At 50.7% G+C, this 20,755-nt stretch overlaps 1 protein-coding gene across 3 annotated transcripts in view; it reads left to right on the top strand.

Annotated features, from left to right (window-relative positions):
- HNF4A (hepatocyte nuclear factor 4 alpha) overlaps positions 1-3,241 on the top strand; it is a 65,836-nt gene extending 62,595 nt beyond the window's left edge. For all 3 annotated transcript variants that reach the window (XM_066234341.1, XM_066234339.1, XM_066234340.1), the window contains exon 10: positions 88-3,241. In XM_066234341.1, coding sequence (XP_066090438.1) covers positions 88-230 — 143 coding nt within the window. In that variant the 3' untranslated portion in view covers positions 231-3,241. The remainder of the gene's footprint in view (positions 1-87) is intronic.
- The last annotated feature ends 17,514 nt before the right edge of the window (positions 3,242-20,755 follow it).

Here is a 20,755-nt window from a genome sequence, read left to right as displayed (position 1 = left end):
CAGAGAGGGGAGAACTTCCCAGGGCTCCTCCTCTCCTCCCCAAAGACTGGAACTCTGAGCAGCCTGTCTGTCTCTCCGTCCCTCCAGCCACCCCGGAGACTCCGCAGCCCTCGCCGCCAGGTGGCTCGGGGTCTGAGCCCTACAAGCTGCTGCCAGGAGCCATCGCCACCGTCGTCAAGCCCCCCTCCGCCCTCCCCCAGCTGACTATCACCAAGCAGGAAGTCATCTAGCAAGCCGCAGGGGGTCGGGGGCTCTACCAGCCCCCCAGCCCCCTCAGAGAGCCCCGGGGGGTCACTTGGTCACAGTGAAGAAAGCTGTGACAACAGGGCCCGCCCCAGAGCAGTAAGGAAAAGGGCGAAGGGCCCGGGAACTTGGGCTGTGACCACATCACATCGCCACCTTGCGCCCCTGCTCTGGACGACGGGGCTTTGACTCGGGGAGACCCCAGCCGGAAGCCTCTGCTGCCAAGGACGACTTTTCTCTTGCTGAAGCCACTGCCTCCCCTGCATCCGTATCTCCCGCCAGGGCCTCGCCCGCCTGCGGAGGACTGCTGCCTGCAGACAGCATGGCTCCCCTGCCCCAGGCTGGTCCTCCTGGGCCCTGTTGCGTCCAGGCACGGGGAGCCCCTACAGGCTGGGTCGGATCGGATTGACCCCTTACTCCTCCCCGTCCTGCTGCCCCGACGTCCCATGCTCCTCTCCATCGGCCACTGTCCCTTTCCCGGCCAATTTTGGTTTCTCCAGGCACCGCTCCAGAGGCTGAGAGGCCTTGGAAACAGTTCGCCCAGTCACCCGGGGCCACTGACTGGGGCGAGGCCCAGTGCAGGGCACTGCTGAGGAGGAGGACACTTCTGCCTCTGGCCCATGGCTCTTCCCTTCTTCAGGGACTTGGGTGGGACCTTGGGTGGATCCCTTGGTTTGGAGTGATGACCCCTACAGGTTTTCACCAATGCAAGGACAATTCAAGGTGGACAGCTGTGGCAGGAGCTCGGGGGGAAGGCTGGAGTGGTCAGAGAAAGCGTCGGGAAGGGGCGGACGGTGTGCTAGGCCCTGAAGGCAGGGTTGGACTCTGGCTGGTGGAGCAGGTGAGACAAGGCCTCCCAAAGGAGGGCAAACGCCTGGCACGGCCTGGGTGGAGGACAGAGAAGGGCATGGGAGGGAGGCGATGCAAGGACAGGGCTGTTGGGGACAGCAGGGCCATGCTGGACAGCAGGGGGCCTTGAATGCCAGACCAAGGCCGCCACTGGGGTGCCTAGGCCATGAGTAGCTGGGGAGGGAGTGCAGGCGGCTGAGCTTTCAGAAGCTGAAGACAGCAGTCCTACAGGGGCTGGGAGCTGGGGAGGGAGCCAGGAGATCAGATGGGGGCGGGGGGCTGATGATGTGATCCCTGTGTGAGAGGTGAGGCTTAGGGATGGGGAGGGACGGGCGAATGCTCAGGCCAGAGCGATGTGGAGGAATCACCCGCCAGGGCCCGTCCCAGGCTCTGTCTTATTCCCAGACTGTCATAGGCGCTCGCTGTGCACCATCTCTTTCCATCTTCCGCTCCCCAGGGGTCGGGGCAGGGGATAGTGAGATCTAAGAGCTTAAGTGATTTTTCTGGAACTCAGCTGGTAAGTGACCAAGTCAGATTTGATCCCAGCTCTGCCTGGATTGGTACAGGAGCTCTTCACCATGGTGGCAGGGCATCAGCTCTGAAAGGGTCCTTCTGTCCTCACTGGGATAGAGCTGAGGGGTTCCCTGTCCCCTTCACCAGCCTTAGAAACCAGGTTTCCATTCTTCGCAGGAAGCCTGCCCATGCCCAGGACTAAGGCTGGCATGAGGAAGCACCCAAATCCAGCTGGGGTCCAGACCCTGTCTGCTGATAAAGAAGGGGAATTCATATATATCTCTTGGACCCCTTTTCTCTCTTCACACCCCAACTCTGTGGGGTAGACATCAGAGAACTGGTTCTTGGGAGACAGACCAATGGGCCTGGCATTCCAGGAGTGGGCCAGTCTGGGTGAGGGGCAGGGGAGAGGTCTGGTTTGAGACTTGCTCGGGGAGCATCACTCAGGGTACATTCTGGAGCCATTGAACCCCAGGATGGAAAAACCAGTTCCTCATCCATGCAGAATCTTGGTGGCTTTGGGGAATTCTGAAAAATGCCACCTGCCAGTGGGAATTAAAGCTGGGAACAGAGCTTGCTTACGTAGACTGCTTACCTACCCCCCAGCCAGGGCTGACCCTTCTGAGTAGACGGGGCAGTACCCTAGTGCCCCCAGATTCCATCATTAGCAATAGTCCCTTTTGACAAAAGATTCATGAAGGGTATTGGGACAGAATGTCCAAGGGAAATCCCTACATCTCCAGTGCTGTCAGGATTGGCCTTCCCACCCCAGCAAACCAAACCCCCAGGCCCAAGAGGAGTTCCCTGCTCAGAGCTCTCAAGCCTGCCTTGGCCACATCTCATTTCAGTTCCCCAGAAATCCCGGCCAGAGAACTCAGACTGTCCTGGGATGTGGCAGGGAAGCTGGAGTCATTCCGGTCACCTGGTCATCCCTACTGTTTGCTCTTCCACCCCCAATGTCCTGGGCGCAAAGTTGAGCTAAGCATTTTGCATGAGGTGGAGCGGGATAACAGTGGCTTTTAATGGTAGCAATTGGGGGGGGGCAGGGAGTCAGTCCTCTGCCCGAAGGAGCTTTTCCCAGAAGAGAAGTCCTTTCCACTTTAATAATTTTATTGCAATGCAGAAAACAAAATAAGGGCAAGTTTATTTTTCTGATTCTAAACTAAGGACACTACATTGGAATTTTTTGTCTACCTGAGTTGTGGTCCTAAAACAAAATCTGATGGACTAAAAAGAGGTTGGGAGGACAAGCATGGAGCCTACAATTCTTCCATGGAGACAACCCCTTCTCTAGACAACTGGCTCTCCTAAGAGTGGACGGGGAGACGAGGAAAGGGTTGGACATGGATGCTCCTAGATTTCTTGTCATGACCAAACCAGTTGCTTTTGCCAGATTGCTCAGCAATTGGCTCGATTGGGAGAAAGTGTGAAATTCACACCGAGCAGTTCTGGAAGTGGGTTGGGTCCTATCAGATCCACCAGCATCTTCCAGTTGGTGTGAATGTCATTAGGTCCTGTGCTGACACCTGGGCGCCCGTCACTGCCACCCAGTGGGGCAAATAAACAAACAAAAACATTTCTTGTGTGTTTTAACTAAAGTTTATAAAGCGAAATAAATGACGCATATGTTTTCTAAGTCCTTGGATGGGTGTCTTTTCTTCCTTCCAGGTGTTAGAAATAAGAATGAAAATAGTCGGATAATCTACAGTGTGCAAAGTGCTCTCCTATCCATTATTGTTTAATCTTCACATCAAGAGGTAAGCAGGTTAGACATTATTGTTATCACCCCCCACTTTATAGATGGGAAACTGAGGCTCGGGGAAGTGACATTCCTTGAGAATATCACTTGAAAATATCTAACTCTGGTCTCTTGATTTTGAGAACTTAGTATGGGTGAGAGTACAAGTTCATAAGGGAAGGGATGATGGAAAGATCTGGAAGAATGGCAAGAGGGCCCAAGGGTCTGTCATCTACCATTAGGGTCCAAGATGGAGCCTTGTTTTGCATCCTGGTTCAACCTGCCAACAATAATGGACAAATACGCATGGGGAAGTTTCATCAGAGCAAGTGTTTTGGAAAAGAATAAAAGCAAGGATGCACTTGAGAATTTCTAACCAAGTTTGTAGCTACCTTGATCTTGTCCCATGATAATCTAGTCACCAAGGACCACAGCCTCACATTCGTTTGGGTATGCTGGAGCTGGCTTGTGAGAGCTGATTACTAACTACTTCTAACTTTCTGTTGAGCAATGTCACATTGATAGCAATGGTAGGAACATTTACACCACAGGAATTGGCAAACACTATAAATTAAGGCTTTCCCCTGGAGAGCCAGTTCTTTTTTTTTTTTTTTTTTCATTTTTCTGAAGCTGGAAACAGGGAGAGACAGACAGACTCCCGCATGCGCCCGACCGGGATCCACCCGGCACGCCCACCAGGGGCGACGCTCTGCCCACCAGGGGGCGATGCTCTGCCCATCCTGGGCGTCGCCATGTTGCGACCAGAGCCACTCTAGCGCCTGAGGCAGAGGCCACAGAGCCATCCCCAGCGCCCGGGCCATCTTTGCTCCAATGGAGCCTTGGCTGCGGGAGGGGAAGAGAGAGACAGAGAAGGAAAGCGCGGCGGAGGGGTGGAGAAGCAAATGGGCGCTTCTCCTGTGTGCCCTGGCCGGGAATCGAACCCGGGTCCTCCGCACGCTAGGCTGACGCTCTACCGCTGAGCCAACCGGCCAGGGCTGGAGAGCCAGTTCTTAAACGTTCACCAGCACACAGTGGCATTCAGTGATGCGTGAATAGGGGCTTGCTGATGGCTGGACTGTGGGGTGCTAGGTGTGGTGTCACTCAGGAATGAAGGAGGAGCATGGTGACCCCTTCAGTTCTTCCTCAACAGAGAGGCAGCAGTTCCAGTCCAGGAGTCACACATTTTGGTGATCAGTATAACCTTGGTCTGGTCACTCCACCCCTCTGGGCTGCGTCTGTAAAATGGGAATGATCTGGCCCTGCAGGGGTGTTGTCAGGGGTAAATGGAATGAGATCATAGAAACTGTAAGAGTCGTTGTATTTATGAGGTGCCCAAGGTGGCCACCACCAGGGACTTGGTGAGTTTGAACTCTTCTCCCTTTTCTCTCTTCTCTTGTCTTCTCTTCTTTTCTTTCCTTTTCTTGCCTTGCTTTGCTTTTCTTTTTTCTGAGAGAAAGGGAGAGGGGTGCGGGGGAGAGAGAGAGAGTGAGAAGCATCAACTTGTTGTTCCACTTAGTTGTGCAACCATTGATTACTTCTCATATGTGCCCGACTGGGGCTCAGGCCAGCAATCTCAGGATCTAGCTGCTACCCTCAGGATCAAGTTGGCAATCCCGGGATTGAGCCAGTGACACCAGGATTGAGCTGGCGACCTCAGCGCTCTGGGATGATGCTCTATCCACTGCGCCACTGTCCTGGGCCAGCCAGTCCCTTTCCAGTGAGAGGCTAACCATTAAGTTCTCCAGCCTCCAGAGCACCCATTAGCTGCCTGCCTTATCCTGGAGCCACTCCCGCCTTCCTCTCACAAGTACCAGGAAATGTTTTTCATAATGTCGCAACAGAAGCCTCATCCGTGCTGCTGCTAGCATGGGCACGGGGGTGGGGACCAGGAGAGACTATTGCAGTCCTCGAGTGTGCTTCGTAAGTCCATATCAAACCATAAACCTCGGCTGTCATAAACTCCTCTGGCCTTGGTTCTGCCACCTCATCAACCCTTCACCCAGTTAATCTCAAATCTCGGCGTGGGCAGCCAGAGCTTGGCTTCCATTTCAGTTGCAAAACATCAGTTTGGGAGACAAACAGCAAATCCTATGATCCCCATTTTAGAAGCAATGAAATTTAGAAGAAAGGTTCAGGGAGGTGAAGGAGCTTGTTCAAGGCGCACAGCTAGAGAGCGCTTGAGCCAGGATTCGAACCCATGTTTGCTCTACTAAGCGATGTGGCTTCATGGAGAATCGGGAATTTGACCCCCCTGCAAAGGTTGCTTCTCCAGCCATGATAGTAGAGCTTGTATCCCATTATTCCGAGTGGAGCCCTATTACTCAAAAAGCGGGAATGAGAAGTGGAAGAGACTCTGGAGGACAGGCTGCGGGAGGAACCCAAGGAGGTCCACGCAGCGTGAATGACCTGTCATCCCAAATCAGTGGCATTGCCACACTTCCTCTTTTGTGGAACCCAGATCACCTTTGATCTCAGTTTCTGGAATCAGTGTGTCATATGTAAGATTCCAAAATGTGATCTAAGAGACCTGAATCACGGGATCTCATGCAGCTGTTTGAGGACGGCAGAGCGAAAAACCAAGAGCCAAGGCCAGCATCGACTGACCTCTTCCTCTTGGTTGAACATCGTTGGACATAATTTTTTTTTTTTTTGTATTTTTCTGAAGCTGGAAACAGGGAGAGACAGTCAGACAGACTCCCACATGCGTCCTACCGGGATCCACCCGGCACGTCCACCAGGGGGCCATGCTCTGCCCCTCCGGGGCGTTGCTCTGCCGCGACCAGAGCCACTCTAGCGCCTGGGGCAGAGGCCAAGGAGCCATCCCCAGCGCCCGGGCCATCTTTGCTCCAATGGAGCCTCGGCTGCGGGAGGGGAAGAGAGAGATAGAGAGGAAGGAGAGGGGGAGGGGTGGAGAGGCAGATGGGCGCCTCTCCTGTGTGCCCTGGCCAGGAATCGAACCCGGGACCTCTGCACGCCAGGCCGACGCTCTACCACTGAGCCAACCGGCCAGGGCCTCGTTGGACATAATTTAATCGCCACGACAACCCCCCAAATCAGCTCTTCTTGTTGTTTTATTTTACAAATGAGGCAACCGAGGCTCAGAAAGAGGAAGAGACTTGGCCAAGGTCCATGGCCAATGCAACAGCTGAACTTCAAACGCCCGTGGTCTGGCTCCAGGGGCCACCATGATGGAACTGAGGAAGACGATGATGAATCATGGTGGGCAAGCTCATCATTTGACCAATAGCAGTGCGCAAAGCCCTATGCCCAAGCGTCCTGAGGATGAGGAAGAACCAGTACCAGCAGGGACCTCCCTCTTGGCACTTAAAATTTTCACTTGTCGGGGGAAATAACAAGGAGCTCAATATTAAGAGCCAAAGGAGTGGCAGTGAAGCTGCTAGGGGGATGGTGTGCGGCAGGGAGAGATGACTGCGCTCTGGGCAGAGTGGTGTGCATGTGCAGGAGGAGGATTCCCGGGGGGCGATGGGAAGGGAGAGAAAAGAGCGCTGGAGGTTGAGGAGGGAGGACGGACGAGTGGGGACGGAAGCCGGGCAGGCAGCAGGAAATACCACCTGCCGGGGGCAGCGAGGACGGAGGCCAGCGGTTTCCAGCCTCTGCCCCGTCAACACCCACCTTGATCCCCTTCGCACCCCAGAACCACCGTACCTTCCGCAACTTAGTATTTTTCTTTAAATCCATTCATGATTCTTCTCTTTACTCTGGTTGCTGACATAAATGGGAAACCAGTATCATTTGCCGTGAATAGGAGGTGGTTGAAAAATTTAAGTGAAAACTACATTCTGAAGGTGCAGCCAGATAGGATTGCCCAGGAAAGCTCTGCTCTCTTTTCTTCAACCTAGAAATTGACAAGTATTTAGAGGAATGTTAAAGGAATATGCTCTCCAATGGAGGCTTTCTCCTTAAGGTTTTTAGAAGGAAGCAAGACCTATAAAGAAACAGGCTTTGGGAACAGTGTCATTTAATGCTGTCCCTGTGTATCCTGAACATCATCAGCACGCCACTCACCCCACACCTTGCGGTAGCCGAGGAGGCTTCACCAGCAGGTTCAAGCTGAGGGTATGAGAACGTGATATTTTTAGAGAAGTGGGAGCCATAAAACTTGTTCCGTTTCCCTCCTTCTGGAACGCCCAGCCCCTCCTGCTGTGGCTCTGAAATTGCTCCCCGGCCTTGGGAAGGGCTCCCCAAGCTTATCTCAGGGGAGAGTGAAACTGTAAAAGCCTTTATGGCTTTGAGATCGTGTCTGGCAGGGGTGCTGACTGTCACCATAAACCTGAGTGGGCCCTGCCAGGCCAATGCCCTGCGCCACGAGATTCCGGGGACTGTTGAGCAATGTCAAGGGGCCACCGCTGCTAAGCCAGACACTGTGGGGCCTGTGGACAGGGCCATCACACATGTATTTCATCCTTGCATAAATCCCCATAGGCAGCAATTATCATGATATTCTAAAAACTCTACGAAGCGTTCTTTTTCACATTCAGATATCTCTGAAGTTAGGATGTGTCATTAAATCAATGGCATCCCGTCATCGCTATCATATTGGGTGGCAGTCATGACTTGGTTGGCTCTGGTCATTATTTCCAGTGGTCTGAATGGACCGCTGCACTCTCTGTGTATTTCATCACATTTGAGGAAGGGACCGAAATCCTGGTTGCTTCCTGAAAACTTTCTGTTGACACCTGATAAGAGGCAGAAAGCAATAGGGTCAAACCTGCAGGGTAGGAGTAAGAAAGATGGAAGAAAATCCCAGAGGCCATAGCGGAGCAAAGCTTTTGATGGTATAGAGGACATTATTGCATAAAAAATACAGACAAGGGCTCCTGGCTGGTTGGCTCAGTGGTAGAGCGTCGGCCTGGTGTACAGGAGTCCCAGGTTTGATTCCCAGCCAGGGCACACAGGAGAAGCACCCATCTGCTTCTCCACCCCTCCCCCTCTCCTTCCTCTCTGTCTCTCTCTTCTCCTCCCACAGCCAAGGCTCCATTGAAGCAAAGTTGGCCCGGGTGCTGAGGATGGCTCTATGGCCTCTGCCTCAGGTGCTAGAATGGCTCTGGTTGCAACACAGCAGTGCCCCAGATGGGCAGAGCATCGCCCCCTGGTGGGCATGCCTGGTGGATCCCCGTCGGGCGCATGTGGGAGTCTGTCTGACTGCCTCCCCATTTCCAACTTCAGAAAAATACAAAAAAAATAATAATAATACAGATAAGGATGATTCTGGATCAGTCTTGATCAACATTGAAGTGGTAACCAGCCTTCAATATAGTGCCCAGTGAGCCCCATTTCCACTGGTAACAGCACTTACACCATTGTATAGTCCACCCCCAAACCAAATAGGGCTGTCCTGTATAATCCGATTTGTGGGTATGAAGCAGTGTGACTTTCAAGGCTAGGCTACAAAAAGCATTGTGGGTGCCATCTTGCCATCTTGCATTACTTACTTTGAGGAAGCTGGCAGTCATGTTGTAAGGACAAACAGCTTTATGGGAAGGTCCACATGGAGAGGGAGAGACGTGGGAATAAACCATCCTGGGAGTGGGTCCCTCAGGCCCTGCCAGGCCTTCAGGTGCCCTGGCCCTGTCTGACTGTAATCTCATGATATAGCCATCTAGCTAAGCCACTCCTGCAGTCCTGCCACACAAAAACTGTGAGAAAGTGTTTGCTATTTTATATCAGGATAATTTGTTATGCAGCCATAGATAAAATACAGTTGGCCAGCATAACGTCTGGTACATACTACATGCTCAATAAATAGAGCTTAATAAATAAGTCAGGTGCTCAGTGCATATTATAGAAGGGCACATTAAAAAAGTAAATATTTGAAAGACAATAATATTATATAAGTATTTGTGAAAATAAAAGTTAAATAATTTAGTAGGGCACAGTGGAGTCTTATCTAATCAACTAATAGGACAAGATGCCTGTACAAAAATTCTTCCAACATTGTGGTCCTAAGCTTCTGGGATGCTCAGTTTCTGTGTTCCTAGTACTTTCTAAGTTTATGATTATATGATCCTGAGACTACAGGTTTCTGTTTCTAAAATTTTGAGCTTCTGGGCCCTGGCCGGATAGCTCAGTTGGTTAGGGCATCACCCTGATACACCAACGTTCAGTCTCCAGTCAGGGCACATACAGGAATCAACCAATGAATTCATAAATAAGTGGAAAAACAAATCATCGTTTCTCTCTCTCTCTTTCTCTCTAAAATCAGCCAAATAAAATTTTGTGATTCTAATGTATTATGATTCATTTTTTTTAAAGATTTTATTTATTCATTATAGAGAGGGGGGAGAGAGAGGGAGAGAGAGAGAGAGAGAGAGAAGGGGGGAGGAGCAGGAAGCATCAACTCCCATATGTGCCTTGACCAGGCAAGCCCAGGGTTTCGAACCGGCAACCTCAGCATTTTCAGGTTGACGCTTTATCCACTGCGCCACCACAGGTCAGGCCAGTGATTCATTTTTAAATTATCAATACATATCAATTCAGCAGCACTTCTCTGCCCGGCACAATGCCAGGAGCTAGGGATTCAGTAGAATAACGACCCAGGTTTCTGCCCTCCTGTGGCTGATGGGACACAGGCAGGTACACGGGCATATATGATACACGGTGAGATCTGTCGTGCACATAGAACAGGATCTGGGAGGGGAGCATGAGGAGAGGCAGCAACCCAGCCTCCTTGGGAGGTCGGGGGGCGGGGGAGTTTCCCAATAGAGACAGAAAGAGAGAGAAGGGGGCGCTGGTGTACACTGCATTCCAAGTGGAAGAAACAGCAAGTGCAAAGGTCCAGGGGTTAGGGAGGGGGAGAGAGTGCACGGCATACCTGATGAACTAAAACAAGGTCAGTGTGAATTGGTATAAAGTTGGGGTTAGGGGATGCCAGAAAGAGGCAGAGTGGCAAGAAACTATGACCAGATGATAGAGGACCTCACAAACCAGGTCAAGGGGTTTGAACTTTATCCTGAGGGCAAAGGGGAGCCGGCAAAGGGTTTTAAGGGGAAGAGTGACACAGTCTGCTTAAAGTTTAAAGAGATGCCTCTGGCTGCTGCGTGCAAGTTTGGAAGGAGGCGAGGCCAGAGAGGAGGCCGGAACTAGACCCCAGGTTAGAGAAGAAGAGGCTTAGATGGATGAGAGCTGGGCCCGAGAGAGGTTTCATCCGTGGCGTGGTGAATGCATGGGGGGCGGGGGTTATACTGGTAATATACAGGTTTGTGAGTCCTCGATTCCTGGACTTCATGACTCTAAGATTCTCTGATTCTGTGTTTAACACTCCATCATTATTTTTTTTTAATTTTATTTATTTTTTACAGAGACAGAGTCAGAGAGAGGGATAGACAGGGACAGACAGATGGGAACGGAGAGATAAGAAGCATCAGTCATTAGTTTTTCATTGCGCGTTGCAACACCTTAGCTGTTCACTGATTGCTTTCTCATATGTGCCTTGACCGCGGGCCTTCAGTAGACCGAGTAACCCCTTGCTGGAGCCAGCGACTTTGGGTTCAAGCTGGTGGGCTTTTTGCTCACACCAGATGAGCCCGCGCTCAAGCTGGCGACCTCAAGGTCTCGAACCTGGGTCCTCTGCAACCCAGTCCAACGCTCTATCCACTGCGCCACCGCCTGGTCAGGCAACACTCCATCATTATTAATACACAGTGCCCATTGATATCACTTTCCATTATGATTCCGACCTCACACTGCTCTGCATCCCTCCTTTCTGAGTGTGGGGGGGGGGAGGTTTGCTTGTCTGTTTGTTTGCAGAGTGGGGATCATTGCACCTTCCTGCAGAGCAGCCAGGGGGCTGAGAGCTGGTGTGTGGGCCACACCTGCACACGGCAGGTGGTCTGACTGTGGCAGGCGCAGTTGCCCCAAGTGCTGGCAACACAGCACGGTCGGGAAGGAACTGGGTCTTGAGAGAATAGAGGAGTCAGAACGGAAGGGCAGGGGTAAGGAAGGGCCCGTTCTCGCCTGGCCTGCCGTGGGGACTGGGTAGCTCTGGCCTCTGGGCTTCTGGCGGGGCACTGGGGCCCAGATTTGGTTGTTTGGTTTCAGTGACGGGCGAGTTTCTGAGTTGGCTGTAGGCTGCTGTCCCTCCCAGTTCCCCCATCTGGTCTCAAACTCCCAGAGGGCTGCAGACAGCAGCCAGGGGTAGTCAGGAAAGATCTGGCCTTCCCTGGGCAGGCCTGAGCCAGGCCACGTGCCCCCCCCCCAGTTGGTTTGTTGGACCGAACTGCTCCCAATCTAGCCCACCCTCCAAGGCCAAACCACAGGCAACCGTTCTGGTGGCTCAGAGAAGAGCAGGTGGTTGGAGACAGAAACCTTACTGTCTCCCCAGAACGATAACGTGTGGTCTCCAGAACCACACCCAAGGCTTATGTGTGCTTTATGTTGCTAAATTTGCTTCTTGTCAGTGGTTCAACTTTAATTCAGCTCAATCCACAAAACGTCAGTTCAACAACACAACTGGGAGCACACCGCACAGGTCCTGGCAGGACCCTGGGACACTCACTCCTTGATTGGAGGAGGAGATGAGAAGCTGAGGGTAGTGTGTCTAAAACCACACAGGGTTTACTGAAGGGCTGGGCTCAGAGAGGGCCAGGGTTCTGAGGCCATGTCTCGGCACATAGTAGGAGCTGTACAGACGTCACTCACATTAGTAAGTCAATTTAGGGGGTCAAGGGACACGTGTCACAGACTTTACTACCACTTTCTATCATTTGCTTTGATTGTCTCTCGACAGTGATAAGCGGCCGGAGAGAAAGGCGGCCTCCGGGGAGGTGAGCTGAGCAGCTGGGGTCAGGGGTGGGAGGAAGACCGGCTTTTCATTTCATGCCCTTGTGTACCTTTCGAATGTTCTATTTTTCACCCAGTGCACGTAGAACAGTCAGTCAATCAAACAAACAATCATAATTAAATAAACACTTAGGCGAGCCAGGCGTTTTGTAACTCCTCTGTACCTGCTGTTCCCTCCGGTGGAGATACCCTTTCCCAGTTTCCTCCACCGGGAAGACTCCTAGGCAAGTTACAAGACTGAACTCCGGACAAGGGGTCCGGAGCCTGGGGCCCCCTCCCTGAGCTGGCGATTCTCTGTTCACCTCACGCCCCGCGTGCCCTTGTCCAGCCTGCTCTGTGCCCTGGGAGGCACTCATGTCCCGGACTTCTGCTGGATTCCATCAAAAGGAAGAGCCAGTGGGAGATTAAAGGACAGGATGAGAGAGAAGCAGGGACAGTTATGCCACCCACTTCCTCCCCGTTTTCCTTTCTCCGAAGCCTCGCCCCCTGCACTGGCCTCACATCCGCAGAACCAGCTCTGTCCGGGAGCAGTAACACTGTTCCCTTCAGGAATGGAGATGATAATGGCTCCCACTCTTTCTAGGCCGAGTGCCTCTCACGTCCGTGAAGTTCCCGCAGCCAGCTGTGCCGCCAGAGATACACCCTTCGCTTCATTCGTCTCAGTGAAGCCAGTGCTTCTCAGGCTGGGGGGATTTTGCCCCTCAGGGGACATTGGACAATGTCTGGACACATTTTTAGTTGTCATGACTGGTGTGCCACTGGCATCTAGTGGGTGAAGGCCAGGGATGCTGCTAAGCGTCCTACAATGCTCAGGACAGTCCCCATACCAGAGAGCTCTTCAGCCTCAAATGTCAATGGTGCTGAGATTAAGAAACCCTGACTCGCCTGACCTGTGGTGGCGCAGTGGATAAAGCATCGACCTGGATCACTGAGGTCACCGGTTCGAAACCCTGGGTTTGCCTGGTCAAGGCACATATGGGAATTGATGCTCCCTGCTCCTCCCCCCTTCTCTCTCTCTCTCTCTCTCTTTCTCTCTCTCTTTCCCTCTCTTCCCTCTCTAAAAAAAAATGAGTAAATTAAAAAAATAATAACAAGAAATAAAAAAAGGAAACCCTGACTCAAACTTCTGTGATGCCAACCACTCTCTGCCTGGACCCTGGCAGTTTGTGGCTGGGGTTCTGGATGCCTCCTGCCCCTCACTGTGCTGTGACCTTGTCGTGGGCACACCTACCATTGGCCTGCTGATGTGGCTGGGGTTCTGGATGCCTCCTGCCCCTCACTGTGGTGTAACCTTGTCGTGGGCACACCTACCATTGGCCTGCTGATGTGGCTGGGGTTCTGGATGCCTATTGCCCTCTCACTGTGGTGTGACCTTGTCGTGGGCACACCTACCATTGGCCTGCTGATGTGGCTGGGGTTCTGGATGCCTCCTGCCCTCACTGTGCTGTGACCTTGTCGTGGGCACACCTACCATTGGCCTGCTGATGTGGCTGGGGTTCTGGATGCCTCCTGCCCCTCACTGTGCTGTGACCTTGTCGTGGGCACACCTACCATTGGCCTGCTGATGTGGCTGGGGTTCTGGATGCCTATTGCCCTCTCACTGTGGTGTGACCTTGTCGTGGGCACACCTACCATTGGCCTGCTGATGTGGCTGGGGTTCTGGATGCCTCCTGCCCTCACTGTGCTGTGACCTTGTCCTGGGCACACCTACCATTGGCCTGCTGATGTGGCTGGGGTTCTGGATGCCTCCTGCCCCTCACTGTGCTGTGACCTTGTCCTGGGCACACCTACCATTGGCCTGCTGATGTGGCTGGGGTTCTGGATGCCTCCTGCCCCTCACTGTGCTGTGACCTTGTCGGGGGCACACCTACCATTGGCCTGCTGATGTGGCTGGGGTTCTGGATGCCTCCTGCCCTCACTGTGCTGTGACCTTGTCGGGGGCACACCTGCCATTGGCCTGCTGATGTGGCTGGGGTTCTGGATGCCTCCTGCCCCTCACTGTGCTGTGACCTTGTCGGGGGCACACCTGCCATTGGCCTGCTGATGTGGCTGGGGTTCTGGATGCCTCCTGCCCTCACTGTGCTGTGACCTTGTCGTGGGCACACCTACCATGGGCCTGCTGATGACATAGAGGTGAGAAGAACCAGTCTTTGCCGTCAAGTCACCCACTATGCAGGGGGACGACCCTGGTGAGCTGGGTCTCCCACCAGACGTGAGTCCTGTGCTATTCACCTCACAGGCTTAATAGTAGGATGTCAACAGATTGAGCTAAAGAAATCCTTCAACAATGCCTTAAAGCAGGCTGCCGAAGACAGGGAATTAGACCCACTGACTCAACAGGCCTCGGTGTGTCTCCATTTACAAAGAGCTTTTCATCCTTCAGTCATCTCTTCAGCAAACACTTTCCAAGTGCCCACTCTGTGCCAGGTTCCAGGGTGCAGCGTTAATCCAACACTCACAAAGATGGGCTACTCGCATTGGCAAGGTACTATGAGAGCTGGTCTCCACCGCTCCTCTCAAACAACGGGGTTGACGCTTCTCAACACCCCTGCTCTTCCATCCAGGCCATGGTCTTCCCACCCTCAGCTGCGGTTGCCACCTCAGTGGTCTCCCTAAGTCCATTCTCCACAGTGTTCTTATAAAACACAAATCAGCCTCACCAGGCGGTGGCGCAGTAGATAGAGCGTCCAACTAAGATGCAGAAGACCCAGGTTCGAGACCCCGAGGTTTCCAGCTTGAGTGCAGGTTCGTCTGGTTTGAGCAAAGCTCACCAGCTTGGACCGAAGGTCACTGGCTCGAGTAAGGGGTTACTCCGTCTGCTGAAGGCCCGCGGTCAAGGCGCATATGAAAAAGCAATCAATGAACAACTAAGGTGTCGCAACGAAAAACTAATGATTGATGCTTCTCATCTCTCTCCATTCGTGTCTGTCTGTCCCTCTCTCTGACTCTCTCTGTCTCTGTAATAAATAAATAAACAAAAATAAAACACAAATCAAAAGACACTCACCTTGACCCTGCCCCCAACTGGAAAGTTATCCCCAGGCCACATAGAGAAACATCCCAATTCCTTCTTTGGGCTGACTGGCCCCACATCACCCACCGGGATTGCCTGTGCTTTCCCTTCTCTCTCTCTCTCTCTCTCTCTCTCTCTCTCTCTCTCTCTCTCTCTCCCCAGTAGTGCTGGTCCAGCCTCAGGGCCTTTGCACTGGTTATTGCCTCTGCTTGGACTCCTTCCACATCTGCCAATGGCTGCTGCTTCTTGTGATTCGGATGCCATGGCAAATGTCACCCACTCTCAAGAAACTGGCAGTACAGGGGCCTCTCTGGAGGAGGACTGCAAATCTGAAAAAGGGTGGGAATGGAGGGGAGGAGCACTTCTGACCGCACGATGTCCATCACCTGCATTTTGTACCATGGTACCATGTGCACATGTAGATCAATTACTAATTTAAACAGAAGTGTCTCCTTGGAGAGGACTTTCTAGAAAGCAACTTTTCTCATTTCCTTCCTCTTACAGTGCTTTAATTTTCCCTTATGACGTGCTTAATACAGTTGTAATTGCCTTGGGTTTTTTTGTTTTGTTTTTTATCTCTTTTTAGTTTATGGTCTATGGCCTCTTCATGAGGACAGGGACACTTTGCCTGTCTTATCTACCACCTAGCTCAGTCCTTGCACATAGTAGATGCTCAACAAATATATTGAATAAGCAGAGAAAAGAAGGAGGGAGGGAAGGAAGGATTTTTTGAGATTATAATGGAGCTTTAACTAGACAAAGCTGGGATTAGGAGGGTGGGGTTTAGTGTCAAGCAGAGCTGGATGTGAAGACCTAAAGAAGGCCAGGCCGATGGGACTGGAGATAAAAGAGCCAGTGTGTGAGGCAGGTAAGATTATGCCCACTCTACAGATAAGGAATCTGAGGTTCAGAGGTCAGCAGGCCAGGGTCTGGGTTTAAAATTCAGGTCTTGATTCAAGGCTATATAGAAACTCACAGTTATTGAGTGTCTTATATGTACTAACATATGAAATGGGTACTATTACTACTTCCTCATTTAACTGATGAAGTAACACAGAGAGACTGAGTGACTTGCCGTAGGTCACACAGCTCAGAAGTAGTTGAATCTAAGTTCTTTCCTTGGTTACCAATGGTTCCCAGTCTCCACCTCCTGGTTCTGCCACAACCTCTGGCCTCACACAAAGCCCCAGTCTGGACCTCAAAGAGGTTGTGAGTCAAACCCAAATCCTCTCAGGAGCTTTGGGCAAAGTAAAAAAAAAAAAATTCCCTGAAACCCTTCAGGACCTGGATTCCCCCAACTCCAAATCGAAAGAGAGCAAAACTAGCCCTGTTTGCAAGGCTACTGTGAGAAAAAGGTGATAAAAAATCATTATGGAGCTTGTAAGTGATAAAGTAACTGTAGTGCTCCTGGCAAACAGCCTGAGCTGTAGAGATACTAATGATAGCAGGAATTTATGGCCTTACGTGCCCAGTCTTTTGGAGGCTAAGTTGATAGGAGCTGAGGTCACAAGTAGGGTAATAGGCAGAAAACTCCCAGCGGCCCCTTCCTGGAGGGAGGCCTGAGCCCCACTCCTACCCGCCTGGGCCGTGATTTCCAGGGCTGTCAGGTAGCCATGAGCCTCCAGGGTCTTGGCCATCATTAGACATCCATCTGCCTGCCTTAGTCTTGTGTCCATAGCTGCTTGTCTTTCTAAAACCCTGTAAGCTATTAGCTTTCTGCAGATCCCTAAGGCAAACCTGCGTGGAGGAGTAGAAACTAAGGCTTGCAGAGAGCATCTGACTTACCCCGGGTCACAAAGCTGGGACTTGAACCTCTACCATCTGGGACTCACGGCTGAAAAACAAGCACTGAGAAATCCAAGAGGCTTTTGGAGTCAGGCGGACATGACTTTGAATTTTTGTTCTGCCAGTACCTGGTTGCATCCCCTCGGCTGGTCTTTTTACCTCCCTGAGCCTCTGTTTTCTCATCTGTAACATGGGGCCGGTGATCCCCACCCACAGTACAAGTAATAAATATACTGAGGGGCCTTCATGGAGCAGAATACAGCGCAGCAATAAAAAAGAGTAACTTTAATGAATTTCAAATAAACAATGAGTATATTTTTAGTGTAATTATGGCCCATGGGAAATTCAAATTTAACTAACATTCTGGATTTTTGCATGCTAAACCTGGCAACCCTAAACATCACGTATATGATTCCGTTTATATGAAGTTCAAAAACAAGTGAAATGAATAAATGATAATAGAACTCAGGACAGTGGTTGCCATGGGTCAGGGTGAGGGTAAGTGGAAAGGGTGTTTAAAAATTATATATCTTCGCCTGACCAGGTGCTGGCCTAGTGGATAGAGTGTCGAACTGGGACACAGAGGAGCCAGGTTTGAAACCGCGAGGTCGCCAGCTTGAGCTCGGGCTCGTCTGGTTTGAGCAAAGCTCACCAGCTTGAGCCCAAGGTCGCTGGCTCGAGCAAGGGGTCACTCACTCTGCTTGAGTCCCCTGGTCAAGGCACATATGAGAAAGCAATCAATGAGAAACTAAGGTGTCACAACGAAGAATTGATGCTTCTCATCTTTCTCCCTTCCTGTCTGTCTGTCCCTATCTGTCCCTCTCTCTGTCTCTGTCACACACACACACACACACACACACTATATATCTTTAAAAACACAAATTCATAGCGACAGACAACAGATGGTGGAATGGGGGGGACAAAGAGGGTAAAGGGGGTCAAATACGAGGTGACAGAAGGAGACTAGACTTCAGGTGATGACAATGCGCTAGAGAGAACAGATATTGTATTACAGAGTTTCACACCTGAAATTTATATAATGTTATTAATCAGTGTTACCCTAATAAATCTAATTTAAAAAAATTTAAAAAGGTATATATCTTGATCTGGGTGGGGTTACCTGTGTGTATACACTTGTAACAATTCATCAAACTGTACATTTAATAGCTGTATATTTTATAAGATTTGTAAATTGTGGTTCCTTAAAAAATATATTTTTAAAATTCTAAAGAACAATACACCTTATATATAAAATCTTTAGTAGCAATATCTAACTGATGGGGTACTTGGAAGGATAAAAGGAGATAAAAACTCTCAGCACATTAGGAGCTTATAGTTAAAAACTTAATAGAAGCCATTATTAAATGAAACAGCAGCATTCGTATTATGGTCACCCTTCTGTGATTTACTGTATTGCCAATTGATTGGAGCGCCCTCAAGTGTCTAAATTTTGTCATAGCACCTCAGTTACTGCAAAGAATATTCTTTACCCCAGCTTGGGTTCTCAATTCCCAAGGGCAAAGCTTTGCTTTGCTTTTTGCTCCAGGACCACAGAAGAAAGTACCAAAATCCATCAATGGGTCCCAAGTCCAACTCCAGCCCCGCTGGAGTGTGTAAGAAGGAGAGCAGAAGGGACAGCACGGGTCTATCTTTGACTCACTGTGAAAGCACAATCGCGAACATCTTGTTTCATAGGAACTCTCATCATAATATTTGAAACCAGGATTGGGTGGGCTACAGAATTCCTTCACATTAATAACAATCACACTGGCTTCCACTGAGCGCTTCCTGTGTGCAGGCACCACGCTGAGAGACGTATGCCCCTTGTTTCCTTTAGTCTTTAAGATGACGTGAGAGGCGCGCACACTGTTTTCTAGCCTGCTCTTTCCTCCTCTACAGTAGGCTCTGGGCATCTTTCCATGTCAATAAATACACCCGAGGCGGTAAGTACTTGATTCAAAGGCTGAGAAACTTTAACAGTCAGCAGCCACTGCCCAGGTGAAGATCAATAATAGTTAACATTTATTGAGTGCTTTATTACACACTGGGCCCTGTGCTAATTGTTTAACATGAACTGTCTCTTATTTGATCCTTCAGGCAATTTCGAGGTAGCTGCTATTATTATTCAGTTGTGGAATCTGAAGCTCAAAGAGGTAAAGGAACCATTCAAGGTCAGACAGCTGGTGTAAATCAACCCAGACTGGTCTGATTCTAGCACTGGACTCTCCGATAGCATCTGTGAAGGACCATCTGGGGGAGGACACAAGGGAAGAAGGGAGGGTCCCCAAGTAGAGAAAGGAGCCACTGACAAATCCTGAAGGCAGGCAAGATGGTGGTGTGGGGCAGGCCATGGGGGCGGGGGAGGCAATTTCTGAAAAACCACAGTCAATAATGGAAGGGGACAGGAAGGCTTCCTGGAGGTGGTGCCATGTGGACTGACTTTATATCTCCAGCCAAGAAAGGAAGACTTAATAAGTTGCCAGTTCCTGAGCGGTTTCACACCAGACACATGGGTTCAAATCCCGATTGTGCCACTCTCTAGTTTCTTTTATTTATTTTTTTAACAGTACTATTGAGGCATAATCAATGTACAATGAACTACACCTATTTGAATTGCAAAATTTGATGAATCTCAACATATGTACATATCCATGAACTCATCACCAAATCAAGATGATGAACGTTTCCATCACCCCAAAGGTTTCCCGTAACCCTTTATCCTCAGCTCCTCCTCGTCACTCCCTCTGACTCCCAGACAACCGTAGTCACTATAGATCAGTTTCTTTCACTGCAGATGACTTAAGATTTTTCTGGAATTTTATAGAAATGGAAACATACAATTCATACTCCTTTCTTCTGGCTACTTTCATTGAACATAATTATTTTGAGACTTATCCATATCTCAGTAGTTTATTCCTGTTGCTAAGATATGTATACCCTATCCCCTGTGGATGCCCCCAGTTTTTGGCTATTATAAATAAAACTGCTAAAAGCATTCATTAACATGTCTTTGAGTAGACAAGTGCTTTCATGACTCTTAGGCAAAGTATATGTTTACCTTTTTAAGAAACTGCTACAAACTATTTTGCAAAGTAGTTGTACCACCTTGCATTCCCACCAACAAGTCCGAGAGCTCCAGTTGCTAGGGTGTCTCTTTAAATCCAGCCATTCTAGAAGCGCTAGTGTTTTTTGTTTCTAACCTATGGAGCCCATCGCTGGTTTCCTCAGTGGGTCAGAGCGGAGCTGGGTAGAGACAGTGGAGGAGAGGAAGGGTGTCCCCTGACCTGCACTGTTTCAGCTGGCGTCAGGTGCTCTGGACTCAGCAGACATTTAAAGCTGCCCCTTTCTGTCTTGGGATGCTGTTGCGGGCTCATGGAGATGGCTCTTGCTTCAAGTTCTTCTCACCTTTGACTTTGATGGATGCACCCCTTTCTTGGGGGTCCCTTGACATTTCTCCTTCAACCTGTGGGACTCTGACATCCAACTCTAGTTTCTTGCTGCTGCCACCGCCTCTGCCCCTCTAGGAGACCCAAGGGGGCAGGGCCCAAGCTGACTCCCTGGGGTTGCTTTCTGCCCACACTGGTCCAAGGGAAACACTGTGGGGGCCCAGAGCACCTGGGAGTGTGGGCTGACCTCAGCACACCCACTCTCTGGCTCCTTCACCAGCACAGCCGGGCTGTCCCTGCCCACCTCACAGCACTGAGCCCTCACATAGGCACCCCCAGAAGAGCCCCATTGTCCCCATTCCACCCTTCCGCAAAGAGGCCACCAAAGGACTTCTTGCCCCTTCTTGCTGTCATCGGAGAGCTGTGGAT

Source organism: Saccopteryx bilineata, chromosome 6 (assembly GCF_036850765.1).
Source record: "Saccopteryx bilineata isolate mSacBil1 chromosome 6, mSacBil1_pri_phased_curated, whole genome shotgun sequence".
Classification (NCBI taxonomy): domain Eukaryota; kingdom Metazoa; phylum Chordata; class Mammalia; order Chiroptera; family Emballonuridae; genus Saccopteryx; species Saccopteryx bilineata.
This window is presented reverse-complemented; position numbering and strand designations above follow the sequence as displayed.